The 20,091-nt window shown below is 41.7% G+C and overlaps 1 protein-coding gene across 1 annotated transcript in view; it reads right to left on the reverse strand.

The window, feature by feature from the left end:
- The window catches only part of VPS39 (VPS39 subunit of HOPS complex), a 46,147-nt gene that overhangs the window by 21,775 nt on the left and 4,281 nt on the right, over positions 1-20,091 (reverse strand). Inside the window, exons 2-8 of the mRNA XM_052646408.1 lie at positions 16,504-16,569; positions 7,966-8,030; positions 7,632-7,674; positions 6,131-6,225; positions 5,072-5,170; positions 4,535-4,627; positions 1,963-2,146 (exon numbers count right to left, since the gene is read on the reverse strand). Coding sequence (XP_052502368.1) covers positions 1,963-2,146; positions 4,535-4,627; positions 5,072-5,170; positions 6,131-6,225; positions 7,632-7,674; positions 7,966-8,030; positions 16,504-16,569 — 645 coding nt within the window. The remainder of the gene's footprint in view (positions 1-1,962; positions 2,147-4,534; positions 4,628-5,071; positions 5,171-6,130; positions 6,226-7,631; positions 7,675-7,965; positions 8,031-16,503; positions 16,570-20,091) is intronic.

The following is a 20,091-nucleotide window of genomic DNA, read 5'->3' on the forward strand; positions in this document are numbered from 1 at the left end:
GAAACAAAAAAACATGTACTCTATTCAGGAAGCTAAGTCTTCTTCCTGTTGAAGGGTATTCTCTCACCCTACCTAGGAAGAATGTCCCCTCCCTGCTCATGTTAAGCCCCTAAACTTGTGAATATATATAACCTTTTTGTTGTTCGGTCACTAAGTCGTGTCTGACTCTTTGTGACTCCATGAACTATAGCATGCCAGGCTTCCCTGTCCGTCACCTATCCCAGAGTTTCCTCTAACTCATGTCCATTGAGTCAGTGATGCTATCCAACCATCTCATCCTCTGTCTTCCCCTTCTCTTCTTGCCCTTGATCTTTACTAGCATCAGGGTCTTTTCAAATGAGTTGGCTCTTTGCATCAGGTGGCCAAAGTGTTGAAGCTTCAGCATCAGTCCTTTCAGTGTGTCCCATACAATACTGACCTTTTGCTTTATCTTCCTTCTGGTCTGTTCATCTCTAGTCAGCACCAGAATAACTGCTGACACTTTTATGAATTCTACCATTTAGAAATCTACTGGCCTCTTGGACCTGCGCGTGGACCCCTAACAACTTGCCCCCTCCTCATCCCTCCATAATCTACACCACCTGTTCAATCAGGTCAGTTTCTGGATGCCTGCTCACAAACTAGCATGGCTTCTGCATTTCTGCTCATTTTTTCTGCTTAAAATCAAAGAAAATTTCCTTCAAGCTAGATCTTAAACTCCCTGCCCAGTCTAGTCCAATTTTAACAAAACTTCTTACTGACTAATTGAACACTGAACTTCCCCTTTCTCAACTACCAAATCTCAACTCATCCGATTTAATACCTGAAGCAGGGTCTCATTTTGTCTCTTTTCCCAAGATGTAATTCTTGCCTCCCGAGCTAGGGCCCTTAAATACAGCAGGCTGGTATGCCCCTCCACAGCAGTAACTAAAATATTTAATATCCACTCTCTCAACTAAAAATGAATTGCTGCGAGGGCGGTCACGGGCTTCTAGGCAATACCATTGCATAGAGCTGGGAGCCTGAGGCAGGCGTAGGGGCAGAAACACCTAATGTGTGGGGCAGACATACTTTGAATACAATCTGTAGCCTCTAAGCTACAAAAACAAAAGCAGCAATAACCACCACATCAAAAACCTTTTAATGCTGTTATACACACCATAAGACTAAATAATTTCCAATAATTTACAAGCTTAGTCTATTTGGCAGGGGACAAAATAAAACCATTAAAAAAGAAGGCAGGGTTCCCTGGGGGCTCAGTGGTAAAGAATTTGCTTGCCAATGCAGGAGACGTGAGTTTAATCCCTGGTCCAGGAAGATCCGACATGCTGTGAAGCAAATACACCCGTATGTCACAACTACTGACCCTGTGCTCTAGAGCCTGGGAACCACAACTACTGAAGCCTCTGTACCTAGAGACCCTGCTCTGCCACAAGAGAAGCCATGGAAATGAGAAGTCCACGCACAACTAGAGAATAGCTCCTGCTTGCTGCAACTAGAGAAAAAAAAAAACCTGCATAGCAGAGAAGCCCCAGCACAGCCAAAAATAAAAATAAATTTAAAAAATTTTTTAATGAATGTAAAAGAAAAGTAAGTAAAAAATAAAAATAGCAGTAGACAATCACTTCCTAAAATGTGCAGTTCTGTTTACATTTTCCCCCCTTTAGTCAGAAGTTGGCAAAACCCAACTTCCTACAAAAGCCAAAATAGTCCCCCTTTTTTGCGGGGGCGCCGCACCGTGTAGCATGTGGGATCTTAGCTCTCCGACCGGAGATCAAACCTGTGTCCCCTGCAGCAGAAGCATGGAAGTCCCCAGAATATCTCATTTTAAAGAATCCAGAAACACTTTTCTACTTACAAGAAGGGGAACTGAGAGCAAATGACGCTGGAAACCAGTCTGCTAAAGCTCTGAGTGGAGCCCCAGTCTGCAAGAGTGGCATGGCCTCAGCCCAAAGTGGGAAACAGCAGCTATGCAGGTCTTACCCATGGCCACTGGGATGTCTGTCCAGTTCAGGGCACACTTCTGTGTGCAGATCCCCTCCTCATTGAGCACCACGGTGAGATCATCCTGACCCACAGCTACTTTTCCATCCGCCAGAGGTGCAACTAAGGGCTCCAGCTGTTTTCCTGTTGGGAAGAGCTCTTTGTTGGCCCCCTTTCCATCCACCTACAGGAAGACACAAGTGAGTCACCCAGCATTCTCCAGCCAGAGGCATGAACAGAGGGACAGCCTAGAAAAATTAAGTTAAAACCCCAAACCTACAGAGGCCAATAATAGTCCTTATTTGGCATAAAGAAATATTATAGTCTGTTATGACAATTTTTGAACCAATTCTTTTTTTCTCTAACATGGAGATAAGCATCTAGCTCGGCAGCTAACAGTGTCAAGTGCTAAAGTAATTGGAACTCTCATACGATGCTGGTGAGAACACAAAATGGTATAGTAGCTTTGGCTGTTGGCTTCTTATAAAATTAAATATACACTTACCATGGGACCCGACAATCCCATTCCTAGGCATTTACTCAGGAGAAATGAAAAACCCGTGTTTACATAAATATCTGTGTGCAAATATTTATAGTGGCTTTGTTTATAATGGCTAAAAATTGTAAACAACTTTGTCCTTCCATACAATGGAAGTCATAAGAATATACTGACCCACACACAACACAGATGGATGTCAACTTCGTTATGCTAAGTGAAAGAAGCCAGGCTCAAAAGGCTACATACTGTATGATGCTATTTATAAGACATTCTGGAAGAGGCAAACTATAAAAGAATAGATCAGTGGTGACTAGAGGTGGGGGTGTGGGAGGAAAGCTGGCGTCAGAGAGAGAGCATGAGGGAATTTCTTCGGGTGATGGAACTGTTCTGAATCTTTTTTTGGCCTCAAGGTATGCAGGATCTTGGTCACTCCCTCGATCAGGGATTGAACCTGAACCCCCTGCAGTGGAAGCGTGACGCCCTAACCACTGGGCCACCAGGGAAGTCCCCAGTTCTGAACCTTGATTGTGGTGGTAGTTATGCAACTCTAGGCATCTGCCAAAACTCAGAACCACATATCCAAGAGAATGTATGTAAATAAAGGAAGTAGTTTTGAATGAACTGGTCCTAAAGCAAGACTCCTCACCCTCAAAACACTCCACTCTCAAGAAGGAGACAGGACACCTAAGGCAGTCAGAGGAATGAGAGCCCTCCTCCAACCGCTGCTCCGTTCCCCCAGCCCTCAGACTCCTCTTAGGAGCCTGTCTGCCCAGGTGCTACATAGTGAGTTACAAAGCAGTAACTCACCTGGCGGTGGCGGTTCAGTCACTAAGTCCTGTCCGACTCTTGCGGCCCCGTGGACTGTAGCCTGACAGGCTCCTCTGTCCATGGGATTTCCCAGGCAAGAATACTGGAGTAGGTGGTCATTCCCCTCTCCAGGGGATCTTCCCAACCCAGGGATGGAATCCACATATCCTGTATTGCAGGCAGATTCTTTACCATCTGAGCCACCAGAGAAGCCCAGTAACCACCTAGGAGCTTGCAGTTCTGATGCTGATAAAATGAGGCCAGCCCAAGAACATAAGTATGGAATGAATATATTCACTAGATAAACAATGAAGAGCAAACACAGCAGCAAGTAGGAAAGTAGGAGATGGGGAGAATCTAGGATTGATTGCCAAGTCTAGATTACGAGAGGGGTACGAAGATAAGGAATTTATATTATTCTATAAAATGAATGGTACACCAACCTGGTCTACATACATATGCACACTGGAGGGGAAAAAAACAATGTTGTGGATATTTACCACTTAGATTAAGAGAAAAAGCAGGTTACAAAACAATGTGTATAACGTGATATTTTTTTGTAAATAGGGAAGATGCCCATTACTAAAAAGTTAACAGTGAGTGGGAGAATTATAGATGACTTGCACTTCCTTTACTCTCCTTATCTATATTTTCTTATTTTCTATAATAAAAACAAAAGGCTTTTGAAATTTAAAAAAAATGAAAACAATTTTTACAACAAATATACTACAGATTCGGGGAGGCAAGAAACTCAAAGTCTCAAAAATACTTAAGTTACTACTAAAATCAGGGCATTTCCTGGTGGTCTAGTTATTAGGATTCAGTGCTTCCTCTGCCGTGGTTGCGGTTCAATCACTGGTTGGGGAACTGAGATCCTGCAAAGCAGGAAATGCAGCCAAAATTAAAAAAAAAAAAATTAGTATATAATTCCTAACACTGAAGCCTCAAGATAGCAGCCCATGATAATGCTACTGGACAGAGCCAAGCAGTCCTAATTATCTAGATACAGCATGTGGATAATTCATTATGTAGAGAACTGAGAGTTGATGCTGTCTGGCTCAAGATACACAGACATCTTATTTGCAAAAGATGTTTAGAGCATGAAAAAGAACCAAACATACAAACACAAACCCTGTTATGCCAAAACTCTACCTAACTCAGTCTCTCTACTTGCAGTTCGGAAGCATATAATCATTTCCCCCAGGTAAATTCACAGTCAACTTCCCCAAAGTAAACTGATGATATTTGCAAAATGGTAAGGTTTACCCTTATTAGGTAGTAGTCTCTCTTGAAGCCCACACAGATAGAATTTTCACACCATGCCATGGACTTGGGCACATCTGGTACACTAAAGTCCCCCTGGAGAAAAAGAGCAAATGTTCAACTGGAAAGATGTTAAAGGGGAAAAAAAAATAGGTGACCTTCCTGTTATTTCACTCCCATTCTGAAAAATCACCCTCACCCTCCTCTGAACACAATTCTATTAGCACAAGACCAGGAAAGCACCCATAATAAAATATGAAACCCATGAAATGGACAAGATGCATTTAAAAAAGGTGAAAACCCATTTTGATATAAATCAATCTGTAGAGATGTAGGGCTGTGCTTCCCTTGCCTCTGAAGACCAGGAGACTCTGACAAATGTGCATGAGTAACTCTTAGGTATTCAGAGCGGAGCATTCATCTGGGGAGAACACTGGGTTCCTGGGCTTCAAAGGAACTGAACAGCCAATCTTTCAAGCTGTGGGTCAACCTAGCAGCAGCTCCAACCCAACCGGCAGACCAGGTAACCATGGACTTTACCTGCAACTCATGAAATTCCCTGTCCTTCCAGAAATAGAGCTGCAGCTTCTTTTTCACGGCCACACACATCCGCAACACCTCCTCCCCAGTCTCTCTGTGCTGGGAAGAGACACCCAGAGCAAATGAGGATGTGTACACTGATGACTCCAGTAAGAGATTTTCTACCTTGAAATGGCTACTCATCTGAACATTCCTGTCACACAAAGTCACGCTGCCAGAGAAGCTAAGCACAACGCACACCATTCTCTCAGGATAGACTCACACCCAATGTGCTGAGGAGCATGTCCTCCCATGGGCTGCTAGTCTGAGACACTGGCCCCAGGAAACCTCACAGACAGAAGTAGTTTAGAGAAGAAAATCTACACAACTGCTTCCTCCTTTTGTCCTTAAATGTTTCTTGCTCATGGCTCTCAATACCTGCAGGGGCAGGGATCAGCCTGTGTCAGTGACAGCAGGCCTGCTCTCAATCCTTTAAAGGAGATGGGGTGGGCGGGGGCGGGGGGGGGGGGGGGGGATAGAAAATGCCTAAGCATAAAACAAACAATGCAGTGTCAATGTAGACCAGAAGTGCTAATAAGTGATCAAAGCTGAGTTAGAGGGGTGAGGCAGATTGTGAAGAAGCTAAGAATGAAGAGCTGGCAAAAATCAGGAGAAATGTCTTTTCTACACTGCGAAAACTCCCTAATGACAAAGACTACAATGATACATTTAAAACATGAGTCAATTAATGTCACAGAGCTATGTTCATGTACTATCACAGTCCTGATTCCTCACTAATGGTTTGCCCATGGCAAGTGTTTTCGTTTTTGGCTAGCTGCCTCCTGAAATACAGCGGTCTGTTGTTAATTAGCACACAACCAGGGAATGCAAATATTCTAGCTTCAGGTCACATACTAAGGGGGAGGTTTCTCTAATACGATCCAAAATCAAGTAGTCTCTTTGGAGCCTCTGCTGAGTTTGGATATCAATATTACATTCTTCCCATCTACTGGGAGGGATGGTGAGGAAACGCTGTATTGATCAAAGCACAAAGTCAAATTTTATCTTCCTTGCACTTACCTGGAGGTCACATGTGAACAATGATGCTCCCTTTGCCTTGGAAACCGTAGTGATTTGTTGAAATGTCAACAGGTCATGGACGTAAATATTATTTTCTGTTTGGTAGGAGAAAAAAACACCACTATAAATTATCATCATTCCCTAGGATAGCCAACTTCAAGACAAAAAAAAAAAAAAAGAACTAATTGGCAAATGTTGGTTCAAGACAGTATCTTCAGTTTCACTAACAATAACTTATTCCGGTCCATGAACCAGTGAAAAAAAAACAGGTAAGAGGTCACTTAGTCTTCTAAACTTGGATATTGTGTTTCTTTCACTTTGGGCTAGCTTGAGTAAAAGAACTCTTTAATTTCCAAACAGCACTCTTACACTTGGTCTTTCTCACATCTGGAAACTCCTGATGTAATATTTGTACAAGAAATTCCTTTGAAAACTACTCATGTTAGGATGCTCCAATAAGAGAAAGGAAACACCCTATGGATTCTGTAAAAACACATGGTGAGAATATTTTTTCCTAGCAAAGCAAGCACAATAATTTCACTTGGGCCTTCTAGCTAGTTTTAGGTACTTTAAATGTTTCTCTCTTGACTAGAAACTAAGTTTAAAAGGATTCTACTATTCAGGCCCTGGGCTGAACAAACAGAGCATGAGGCAAGTTTCTTCTGCTTGTCAAGAAAAGGCCTTACTGGCCACCTCCCATGAAACTGTGGCTTTGCAAAAAGGCCTTGAATAGTCTGGCCCTGATCTCTCACCTGTTTCTAGCCACTCTCCACCATATACCTGAAGTTTGGCCACATCTAAGGGCCTTTGCTGAAGCTGTCTCCTCTGCCTTTAATGCTCTGCCAACCTCTGTCTTCCTGCTCAAAGTCTAATCACTCACTAGACACTGCTGTCCCTCCTGTTATTAAGACCCTGCACTTTTTATAAATTTTCACTGGAACTTGTGTGCCTGCATGCTCAGTTGCTTAGTCGTGTCCGACTCTTTGCAACCCTATGGACTGTAGCATGCCAGACTCCTCTGTCCATGGGATTCTCCAGGCAAGAATACTGGAGTGGGTTGCCATGCCCTCCTCCAGGGGATCTTCCCAACTCAGAGATTAAACCTAGGTCTTCTGCATTGCAGGTAGATTCCTTCCTCTAAGCCACTGGGGAAGCTCCATTGTAACTTATCACACTGTAATATGAGTACTTTCTGTCATTTTGGTCTTCAGAATCAGAACCTAAGTTTTAAAGATGGAAACCATGTCTCATTCAACTTGGTATCTCCAATGTCTACAGTAAGGCACAATATATCTTGAATGAATGAAATGACACTTCATGGAGAACAGAGTTCAAGATATGGGGGAGGTACCTTTATTACCTGTGTACCCTGCTGTATCTGGTAAGGAATGTGTCAGTTTCACTGTTAAATAACAACTATCAAATTAACCATGAAAAGGTTAATCAGATCCCAGTTTCTGTTTCTTGATACATGAAATACAAATGCAACCCCTTTTCTTACCTAACAAGCTGACCAGAATCTTAAACTGGGAGACCACATGGATCTGGAAAAGAGCAAATCATTAGATCCAGTTAAACATTTCTGACAAGGTTCAGCAAATGTTCATTTTAACTAAAACTAAAAAGGGACTAAAAAGCCAACATCAATGGCAAGGATCTGACTTATATGCAACCACAATTTCTGCTCATGAAAGAGGATTTCAGGTATGTGATGGATGGACAGATATCCCTGCAGAAACAGGAGGACAAACAGCAGAGGATTCAAAGACGAGTCAATAATTTTACCAAAGTTCTAGCTTTGATCAGGTCTCTTAGACGTCAATATCATGGCTTACCTGCTGAATCTTTTTGGAGAAGTTCTTATTGGATTTCTCTAATGTCACTTCAAACCTGTTGCAACCTATGGAAAAGAAACAAACACATTTCCAAACACAGGAATACCTATAAAAAGAACCATGACAAAAAAATGCTGCTCCATACTGCTCTCCTACATGAATCATAAAAAAAAAAAAAAAAAATTTCTTGAAAGAACAGAAGTTGGAGATCTAAAAGAGACAGCTGTCTTTACTGAGGATAGTAAGTTGCTTTCAGCTTCAATTTTAGAACAAAGGGTTTCATGCACCTCTTCCTGGCATTAGCAGAAAGGACCACACCATAGTTTACTGAAGCTGCAAGGTACTTATGAGGATTTTATCCCACATGATAGTACCTTGGCAAAGTATTTCATCAAGAATGTAAAAAGTAACAGTTAAATATGGGAGCCCAAGCAATGAATCCCAGCCCAAAGCGTTCTTAGATCTAACTAACTCCCAGCAGCTACCATATGTCCTGCATCACAGGACAGAGCAAATACCACCCCCGGAGCTAAAGCAACTTAATGCATCTACACTTACTGCCACTCTCGGGTGATGCTACACCTGCTGACACTGTTGCAAAAAAAAGGGGGGAAAAAGTTATAGGCCTTAAAAACACATGAAGCCCATCTTGCTGGGGTGACCAAAGTATTTAGCATCAAAACCCACCAAAGGGTCAAAAAGAATAACTACCATAGCAATAACAGCAGCTATGATTAACTAAGCAACAACTAAGTGCCAGGCTCTGGATTTTTAAATTTATGTGTATTCTCTGTGACCTCATGACCACCCCAAGAAGGAGGTATTATTATTCCAATTTTATCTCAGAGAGACCTGACAGGTCAAGCAGTTAGAGAGCAGCCGGAGAGAGACAGCCCAGAGGCAAACTCAGGGCTGACTTTCCGTGGAGCCTGAGTAAAGCCTGCACCCTGCTACCTGCCTCCTAGCTAGAGGAGAGACTATGTACATTGCTGACCACGCAAGTCAAGTCGGTGGAGATTCTCTGAGCAGCCACAAAGGCCCACGCCACCAAAGCTGGTCTTGCTTCCTTCACATGTCCCTAAGAAGAGGAGATGAAGACGGGGCCCTGAAGTTGTGGGCGATTCAGAAACCTACTCTGTATTATGTCATTACATTTCACAAGGGAAAAAAAAATCAGCCATTACTGCTTGATAAAGAGTTCTGTATTTGAAAAGGACATTATTACCTCTAACAATTCTCTTTCTAGGCAGAATTATCTACGACAGAGATTCTCACACTTTTTGATCTCAGGACCCATTCATCTTAAAAATTACTGAGGATCAAACTTCTACATGGATTACAGCTATCAATGTTTACCATATCAGAAATTAAAACTGAGAAATTTTAAAAACATGTATTTTGGTGGGGAGGGGTGCTATCCTGCGTCTTTGTGGCTGCACAGGTTTTTCTCTAGTTGCGGTGAGTAGGGGCTATTCTCTAGTTGCGGCGTGCCGGCTTCTCATTGTGGTGGCTTCTCTTGCTGAGCACAGGCTCTAGGAAGGTGGGCTTCAGTACTCGCAATTTCCAGGCTCTAGGGCACAGGCTCAATAGTTGTGTTGCAAGGGCTTAGTTGCTCCTCAGCATGGGGGATCTTCCCAGATCAGGGATTGAATCTGTGTCTCCGGCACTGACAGGCGGATTCTTTACCACTGAAACACCGAGGGAAGCCCCTTAAAAACGTGCATTAACTGACTTATCACAGTAATAAGCTCACTACAGGTTAGCATAAATAATATATTTTTATGAATAATAACTATTTTTCCAAATTTAAAAGAAAAGCATTGTTTTACACTTTTGTAAATCTCTTTAAGGTCTGGCAGGAGACCCCGGTTTAACTCCTGGGTTGGGAAGATTTGCTGGAGAAGGGATAGGCTACCCACTCCAGTATTCTTGGGCTTCCCTGGTGGCTCAGCTGGTAAAGAATCCACCTGCGATGTGGGAGACCTGGGTTTGATCCCTGGGTTGGGAAGAGCCCCTGGAGAAGGGAAAGGCTACCCACTCCAGTATTCTGGCCTGGAGAATTCCATGGACTGTATAGTATAGTCCACGGAGTCGCAAAGAGCTGGACACGACTGAGTGACTTTCACTCCACTAACAGAAGATAGCTGGCTCTCACAATTGTTTCTGCATTTTATCTGTTTTGATACACTGTATGGTTGAGGTATATGACAAACATCTGTCCTCATGTGGACATGTAGTTGAAAAAAGAAGGAATAGCTTTTTAATAGCTTTTTCAGATAACTGTGGATCTTTGATGCGAGACCAAAACTTGACAAACGAAGATTCTTGCAATCTGGAATCTGAAACCTATTAACGAACTTTTCTGTTACAGTCCATCGGTGTATCTCACATTTTGAATGGCTCTTTTATTCGTGCTTTGTTTAGAAAATATTGGTTCACATAGTCATGCAGATTTTCCAAATGTTGACACATCTTGTTACAAGATTGAGAAAAAAAAAAATCATGCTCATTATCACCCCAGTCTCATCAGAAAAAGCTTTCAGTACTGAGAAGCTGTCAAGTTCATGGGGTTGGATACAATTTTTCCACAGTTCTGATTTTCTCTTGAAAGCCCTAACTTTATCATCAGTAACACTACTGCCAGTTGTTTTCTTTGAAGTGAGAGACTGTTCATTTTTGAGAAAACATCTACCGAACACCCAAATGCTCTGAAAAACCACAACCTATCTGTTAGTCATTCTCTCAAGCAGAAATGATGCTCCGTTAAATAAATGGTCAGCTCAGCTCATTACTCCCAACAATCACATGAGAACATTTCCCTGAGATGGTCCCTGGGCTGCATACCTTGCACACAGCAGAAGTGTTTACGTGCACTTCCCATTATACCACAGAGATTACTGAAGAGGTGTTCTTAAGGGTCAAGATATAATAAAACAAATACTTTTTACTGCCCCACAAAGAACAAGTATGCTTAGTTGCTCAGTCATGTTCAACTCTTTGAAACCCCATGGACTGCAGCCTGCCAGGCTCCTCTGTCCACGGGGATTCTCTAAGCAAGAATACTGGAGTGGGTTGCCATGCCCTCCTGCAGGCGATCTTCCCAACCGAGGGATCAAACCCAGGTCTCCCACATTGCAGTCAGATTCTTAACCGTCTGAGTCACCAGGGGTGAAACTGGCAAAAGAAAAAAACCACTGTGAGCATACATGGGGAAAAAATACAACTGCTAGGTCAGTGTGGTGCCAAAGTTTTTTTGACACACTGTCATGAACTTGTTTTAAGGGGCAGCAGTTTTACCTGCCACTACTTTTAGACCATCAGTGCAAATGTTGATAAATGTCAGTGAAAAAATGATAATGTTTTAGCGTTACAGTATGAACTTAAGTTTTGACATTGTGGATCCTCTGAAAGGATTGTGAGAAACCTCCTGGGGTCTAGAAACTGTCAACTGAAAAAAAAAAGCACAATCTAAAAGTTGAGAATTATATTTTATTCTGTAGACTTCTGAGGACCTCAGGAAGAGCCAGGATATATAGGAGTTCAGACCAAACGCAAAACAAAACCAGCTGGTCAAACATCCAAAGATAACTGCTATTTAAGAAAACCAGACTTCTCAAGTTTAGTGCTTTTCTATGTATGGGAAGATACAAGAGTCTTGACTCACTGAAATCATTCCTCTGATACACACCTTAACCATTTAGGGCCAGTATACTGTTTTTCAGGCTCCCCAAGTGGTGCTAGTGGTAAGAACTCACCTGCTGATGCAGGAGACATAAGAGACATGGGTTCAATCCCTGGGTTGGGAGGATCCCCTGGAGGAGGGCATGGCAACCCACTCCAGTATTCTTGCCTGGAGAATCCCATGGACAGGGAAGCCTGGCAGGCTACAGTCCACGGGGTTGCAAAGAGTCAGAAACGACACAACTGAAGTGATTGAGCAAGCACACACATATACTGTTTTTGTCTCTTCAGAATCCCCTCAGGGTGCACAGTTTGAGGCTGCAGTGGCTGATGGCTTAAGGGTCACACATCCTTTGTTCACTGATATGACATGTAACATTTTTCCTCTACAAGATCAAACTTTGCAAACCACTGCTCTAGGGTGAAGCATCACTGAAGTAAACATAAAATTGTTAAGACCTTAGATGAGAAGTAATCTAAAGCCTCTGTTTAAGATACCAGTAGACTGAAGTTTCTGAGTAGACTGAAGCCGAGAGATGTTTGTGAACTCACAGGAGAGGGGTGGCTCAGATCAGATTGGAGTCCAGGTCCCGTTCATCCCAGTCTTTCCAGGAAATCTTACTACCCACTCTGTCCCTTTCCTCAGAAAGACAGTCTAGTCGAAAATGTATCAAGGTTTTGATAGGGAGAGAGTAAAGGAACAAACTAGGTAATTCAATAGTTAATCCCAGAAGGGGATTATCAGTAAAGAAAAAAGTATGGGAGACCCCCATGTAAATTAAAGACCATGCAAGAAAGCAGGTTTGTTTAAGCACATGTGTGTTAAGCCGCCTCAGTCACGTCCAACTCTGTGCAGCCCCATGACTATAGCCTGCCAGGCTCCTCCGTCCAGCAGATTTTCCAGGCAAGAATACTGGAGTGAGTTGCAATGGCCTCCTCCAGGGGATCTTCCTGACCCAGGGATCGAACCGTGGTCTCTTATGTCTCCTGCATCTGCAGGCAGGTTTTTTTTTTTACCACTAGCACCACCTGGGAACCATAAAATCACTCAAGAGAAACAATGAGACATGCCTCCAAACAATAAAACAATGGTGCATGAGACACACATCTCGCCCAGTGAGCTCAATGAATTAATGATTCCCAGGTCACACTTCTCTGCACACACTAGAAACAAAAATATGAGGAAAAAGTGACATTATATTGAAACCTCTGATAATTTGCCATTTTTAGCATATGTTATTGCCCATTTTGTTCACTTCTATTGTGCCATGATAGTCCCAGTTTGACCATGTAGGCAAGAAAACGCCCCCACCTGGCGTGGAGGAAGAGCTGATGACGGAAGTGTGAGATCTGCTCAATGAGGAAGAAGGCGGCTTTTTCCCCTCTCCCCACTGTTCCTTTGATTAGAAAACTGTAGCCCACTAAGTTCTCGAGGCATAGGACCCTCTTGCCCACCTGCTTGTAAGTCTCACAGGCATCCTATTCTAATAAATCACTTCCTATCTATCACCATGCTTCTCGCTGAATTCTTTCTGTGCTGAGACATAAAGGACCAGAACTCCCAAAACATGCCAACTAGTGGTTTCAGTTTGGAATATCTCAGATGTAGAAACGCAGCTAGTTCCATGGCTGATTCATAGAGGCCCAGGTCTATTTCTGGCTGATAAACAGAACAGAAGTGGCTTAGAACTGAACTGTTCTCTAAGGGTATATGGAGAAGTGAGGCTTCTAATTAGAGTTTGATTTCCTAACTGTCTAAGATAAGTTAATATTGCTATCCCAGTGACCTGTGGGGAAACTGAGGAAAAGTAACTAACCTGTCAAGGGTTACATGATGAACTGGGGAAGGAACAATCACCACCAGGGTTGCAAGTCAGATTAACATTAACATTACCAGTTTGAGCCTACACTATGTTGAAAAGTTTACTTTTAGAGTAGAGTTTTCAATTCCTCATCAGTTATATAGAAATGATATATTAAACAAGTTACTTTATCAGAGTATTCAGTATTTGATGGCACAAAGAAGTGATTATCTTTTGGGATAGGAATATTATATTCTCTTATCTCCCTGCCTTGTACATCATCTGAGCCCGCAGTAAAGGGTAAAAACAGAGTTGCTTAATGTTGAATAAAATCAAAGGCAGGTTTAATTTTTAAATTATAGACTGGGTTGATATCACAGAATACAAATATTCTGGCTCTGAAAAATTTAAAGCAAGGGCCAACAAAGTACTGTCTGGGGGTCAAACCCAGTCCTCCATGTTTCTATAAATAAAGCTTTGCTGGCACAAAGCCACATCCATGCTCTTTTGATACAGTAGCAGAATAATCATGACAGATCTTATGACCTGAAAAGCCCCAAATATTTACTATTTCCGTAAGTAGATAAAATAGGGGCTCCCCAGAGAAAGAGAATCAGTCATGGTTTTCTTGACATAAAAGAAGCCATTTTTCTTCCCCTAAGCCATTCTGTAATCTAAACCTGACCACAGTGCTTGTCCCTGCTAGATCTCAGCAATAATGATCTTGAGGGAACAAAAGAACAGACCTTTATCAGGCAAGAGAAGTCACAACAGCAGAGATAACAAAGCAGGTATCAAGACTCCCAGTTCTGTTTCAATGGTAAAGATTAGCCTACTTTCTTGAGACTTTGCAGAATTTAACACCTGCACCCCCCTCCAAAGGGATAATGATGTTGATCTTTTCAGACCCTCTTGACTTTACTCAACTGAAGCTTCAACACTCAACTCTCCAAGTCTCTTAATTTAAAAACTCCCAATTTTGCTGCTTGGGGACACCCTGCTTTGGGAAAGATCTCCAGTGTTCTCCTTAGTTGCAACAAGTAACAAATCCTTCCTTCTTCCACTCTCTTTCTTGCTTGTGTCTTTTTGCTCAACACCCACCAAGAGGTGAACCCTGTTTTGGGGTAACATTTAGTCCTTTTTGGGGAACAAATTGGCAGACTATTGATTTAAAGTTAAAAAACTTTGAAATATAGTAAGTCTCCTACATACAAACATTCAAGTTGCGAACTTTCAAAGATGCAAACATGCGTTTCATCAACGTCAGGTTGTGTTGAAATTGCAGCCTGTGCCCTCCGATTGTGTTAGTTGGGTACCCAGGCTAATTTTGTTGGTCTTACAAACAAACAGGACTTACGAACGTGTTCTTGGAAGAGAACTCGTTCATGTGTAGGGGACTTTCTGTAAAGCCTATTTTGACCTGGTTTCCTTTCCTACCCCACCATTGAACTTGACTAAGTACCATCCTCCTTCCCTATTACACCAGTGAAGGGAAGCAGAATATACCACCTTCACATATGCTTCTCTGACACAAAGATTATTTTGAGCTGAAGGTAACTGAGACGCAGCAGATAACAAGAAAAGCTCTCTACCCTCCCCCATCTGCCAAAGAGCAAGACATAAATTTACAAAGGTACCTTCTGTCCCTTCTCTACCAAAGACAACATTTAATTAATTTAGAGACAACTCTAGACCCTTATCATCCCAGAGACTACACCAGAGCAATCTACATAACAAAGTTATCTCCAGCTAGTTTCCCCATATATTTGCCTTCCCCTAATTTGCCACTCTAGAAACTCAAAGTCCTCCTGCTTTGTCTTGGTGTTTCTCTGATTTACAGCTCCTCATCTAGTCAACCTAAGATGGGTTAAGAGTAAAAAAGAATTCTTTCCTCCCTTACACCTGGTAAGATGCTCTTTTTTTCCCAATATGTTACCCTTGTTACAAGCTCTAAAGAGAATGTTCTATTTCCACTCGTACAGTAAGTTATTTACTATGGAAAGTTATATACCAGGTTGAAAGCCATGAAATTCTGTTTTTTCTAATATAGTCAAATAATGACAATTTTTTATGGTTCAACCTACTCTGGCATTAACAGCTTATTCCTATAGTATGTATCTCCAGGGTATAATATACAAACACATCAATTTTCTACAAAGAGAACAGAAATAGAATTAGGAAAAGGGAGTGAGGTACATTTTCCCCACTAGAGGGCACTCTAACAGAATAAACTTCAAATACTTTTAGAGGCTTCCCTGATAGCTCAGTTGGTAAAAGATTCCGCCTTCCCTTGTGGCTCAGCTGGTAAAGAATCTGTCTGCCTGCAATGTGGGAGACATGGGTTCGATCCCTGGGTTGAGAAGATCCCCTGGAGAAGGGAAAGGCTACCCACTCCAGTATTCTGGCCTGGAAAATTCCGTGGACTACATGTATAGTCCATGGGATCCCAAAGAGTTGGACACAACTGAGCGACTTTCACTTTCTACATTTTTACTGACAGAAATATTCGATTAAAGTTTTAGTTTTCCAAGTCCTTGCATCTGACCCCAACAATTTTGTGACATACGTTATAGAAGAGGAAACTGACACTGGAAAAGACCTACTCAGAGTCACATGTCAGAGAAGTAAAGCCTGACTCAAACTCAGGTCCTATCTGCCCTAGCCCACCCTGCAGAAGTTTAACAGGATCTTTAAAATCAATAGCTCCTAACTTTTCATCCCCTTTTATCATACCATTTACACAAAAATTTTATTCCTGTAATATTTCTTATTTCTGGCCTGAGTCTCCAAGAAGCAAGAAGGGAAAACACATCCAGCCCCACCTCCCAGAAGGTGATATGGGAACATAGTCTGAAAAAAAGAGAAAACCCTTGAGAGTCTCACAAGTTTCTCCCCACTCCCCGTTCTTCCACTGTGCTACCACCAACCCCCACTCACCTTTTTAATGGTCCAGTAATCATTGATTTCACAGCTGTATACCAGCTGACTACCAATTTTCTTTTTTAACTTGAGTAGTAAGCCACTTTTTACTTGGTTCTGAAAAGTTGCCACTTACCAACATCTTTCCGAATCCTGTAGAGAAGAAGATGACCTTGTTTTGTTCCAACAAGCAGCCATTCCTCTGAAAAAGAAAAGGACCATCAGCTTTAGTAAGACCCTGTTTCTTTAGTTGGGGCTTATAATCAGAAATCAAAGGGTTGAGAAAATGAGTTGACTTTGATAATATGTGTTTTGCAAAACTAATAAATGTTTATATTCAAGAAATGTTTGAGAATCAAATAATTGAAAGCAATATTTATTGAACTAGGTGAGACATACCAGAGAATGAAAAATGCCCCCAGCTTCATTGTTTCAAAATGAAACCAACTAAAAATATGATAGAAGTTTATAAAACCATAAAATGGGTAGCATAAACATAAGACTAGGTATTTTTCCATGTGCCATAGCACATGAAGCTTACAGGACTAACTATCTCAAAAGGTGGTCTAACAGAGAGTATCAAGAGTGACAAAGATGTGAAGAAACTAGAATGCTCATACATTGTTCACAGGAAAATAAAATTGCAGGCCTATGAAAAAGAATCTTACAGTTTCATAAGAGACTAAACACAGAGTTACTGTATGACCCAGCAATTCCAAAACCCATGGGTATACACATACTAGAAATGAAAACATATGTTCCCACAAAAAATTGTACATAAATGTTCACAGCAGTGTTATTCACAATAGCCAAAAGGTGGAAACAGCCTAAGCATCCACCAACGGATGGGTGGATAAACAAAATGTGGCATATCCATTGAATGGAATATTCCAGTCATTAAAAGAAACGAAGTGGTGACATAGGCTACAATGCGGATGGATCTGACAATATTATACTAAATGAAAGAAGCTAGACAAAAAGGGCTACATATTGCATGCTTCTATTATATTACATGAAATGTCCAGGATAGGCAAATCGAGAGACAGTAAGATTAGTGGTGCCCAGAGCTGGTGGGCTTAAGGAGAAGGGGGCTAGTCGGCTTGGGGAAAAAGAAATGGGATTTCTTTTCAGGGTTATGAAAATGTTTTGAAACTGACTGTGGTGATATTTTCACAACTCTGTGAATGTACTGACAACCACCAAACTGTACACTTTAAATGGGTGAGTTGTATGGCATATGAATTATATCTCAAAGTTCTTATTAAAAAAAAAGATGGTTACTGGTTCTTAAATTTTTATGTGCATCAGAATTATTTGAGAATTTATTAAAATAGATAGGCCTTGCCCTCAGTTTCTGACTCAGAAGGTCTGGAAGTGGGCCTGGGAGTGTGCGTTTCTAATAAGTTCCCAGGCAATGCTTATGATGTTTGTCTAGAGGGAGCATTTTAGGAGACACTGGTCTTGGCTAAAAGTCAAAAGGTTCTGAAAGGACTTAAATAATTACCCTGATAGATTTATATTAAATAATTAAGCTAAATTAAGCCTGTACAGATATTTCCTTTGCTTTTTGATGTTGTAACATAAAGGTCACTCATTCCCTTCATAAACTTCTAGATCCTTTGTAAAAGAAAATATTGGATACTGACATAGACAAACTTTACTGAGGATGCATTGTATTCCTGGAAATGCTAAGCACTTATCACATGCTATAACATCTATCCTTTGAAGTATGCCTTTTTCTTTTTTAAAAGAACATTTGGCCTTACCACATGTGGGATCTTAGTTCCTACTGCCCCCTGCAGTAGAAGCACGGAGTCTTAACCACTAGACAGCCAGGGAAATTCCAGTATGTCCTTAACTTAAATCTCTATTTTATAGATGAGGAAGTTGAGGCCTAGGGAATAAGTAACTTGTCCAGAGTCACACATTTAGTAAGACATGTGTAGCAGAGACAGGATCCCAACCCCAGTTTGTCTTACCCTTAGCAACATGCTGAAAGTGAAAGTCGCTCAGTTGTGTCCAACTCTTTGCGACCCCATGGACTGTCCATGGAATTTTCCAGGCCAGAATACTGGAGTGGGTAGCCTTTCCCTTCTCCAGGGGATCTTCCCAACCCAGGGATCGAACCCAGGTCTCCCACATTGCAGGCAGACAGATTCTTTACCAGCTGAGCCACAAGGAAAGTTCAAGAACACTGGAGTGGGTAGCCTATCCCTTCTCCAGGGGATCTTCCCGACCCAGGAATCAAACCAGGGTCTCCCACATTGCAGGTGGATTCTTTACCAACTGACCTATCAGTGAAGCCCTGATATGAAGCACATGTTATGATGCACGTGTTAAGGCATCTCATCTCAAAACAATGGGTGTTAACCACAGGCTATCTGAAAGGTACGGTTATGTTTATAAAACAGGTCTGGAGCCACTCCAGGTCCTTAGTCTTCCAGAAAAAGATAATGACTCTGTCCTCTTTTAGGTTTTAAAGTAAAGGCAGGACACAGAAAGTAAGATAGTGCGCTCTCAATGACATAAGTGGAAACGAGAAATAACACTAGCTCCAGTGGAACACTGGTGATTTATGTCAGAGCAGAACATGGGGAAAAAAGAATGCAGTTCACAAGGCTTGCTTTGAAAAATACATTATGTTTAGAACTCTACTTATATTAATAGATATCACTGTACTGAGCAATTGATAATATTAAAGTTGATTTTCAGGAGACACGCACTAATATTTCAAATACAAATAAAACAAAAATTTTTAAAAATTCACTTACACATAAAAACCTACAGGAAAAAGGCCAACATAATGTTCACCATCTTCCCCATCCTCTCCACTGTGACCCCCAAACACCTGCCAGTTGCTGTTTTTCTTTACCTCTTTCAACAGGTTCATCAACTACCCAGGTCTGCAAGGCCTATCAACTTTACCTCTACAAGGTACCTGGCAACGGCCCTCTCCCAGAGTCCCCGGGGACCCCTCGGCTGGTCTCATGCTATGTGTCCTTCCATGTTTGCCATCTGTTACCTTAAAGCACATCTCCAGTGCTGTCAGACTGGGGTTTAAAAAGTCCTCATGAAGCTGGACTACCAAAATATGAAGCCAAACCCCTAAGCATGATTTTCAAGGGTGTGCTTTCCATTTGTATTGAAATGTTTATTTGCCAATAGACATTTCTATCAAATGTCTACTTTACTGGTGATAAAATGGAATCAAATAAATTTATTCAAAAATTAAAAAAACAATTTAATTGAGGGACTTCCTTGGTGGTCCAGTGGTTAAGAATCTGCTTTGCAAGGCAGCGGACAAGGGTTTGATCCCTGGATGAGGAACTAGGACACCACATGCCTTGGGGCCTGAGAGCTGCATCGGGAATCCCACATGCGGCAACTAAGACCCAATGCAGCCAAATAAAATAAATAAATATTAAAAGAAAAAACTTCTTAAAAATTTTTTTAATTGAAATTTTATTTGACCCTTCTCAATTACGCCTCTGGAGATGCTGACGAAAATGCATTTATCATACATGCAACGTATTGAAACAGCTTTCTTTTAACTAGTAAAAGCACCACACACATATTCATTTCTAACACTCAAAGTCAAGGAAAACGAGTGTATCATCCAGACATAACATCGGCATAGAGCTCTGACGAGGCCTGATTTGGTTACAGAAGTCAATGGCGGTTCAGGTGGCCAGAGAACCAGCCCACGGCTGGAGGACCAACCCAG

Source organism: Budorcas taxicolor, chromosome 10 (assembly GCF_023091745.1).
Source record: "Budorcas taxicolor isolate Tak-1 chromosome 10, Takin1.1, whole genome shotgun sequence".
Lineage (NCBI taxonomy): Eukaryota > Metazoa > Chordata > Mammalia > Artiodactyla > Bovidae > Budorcas > Budorcas taxicolor.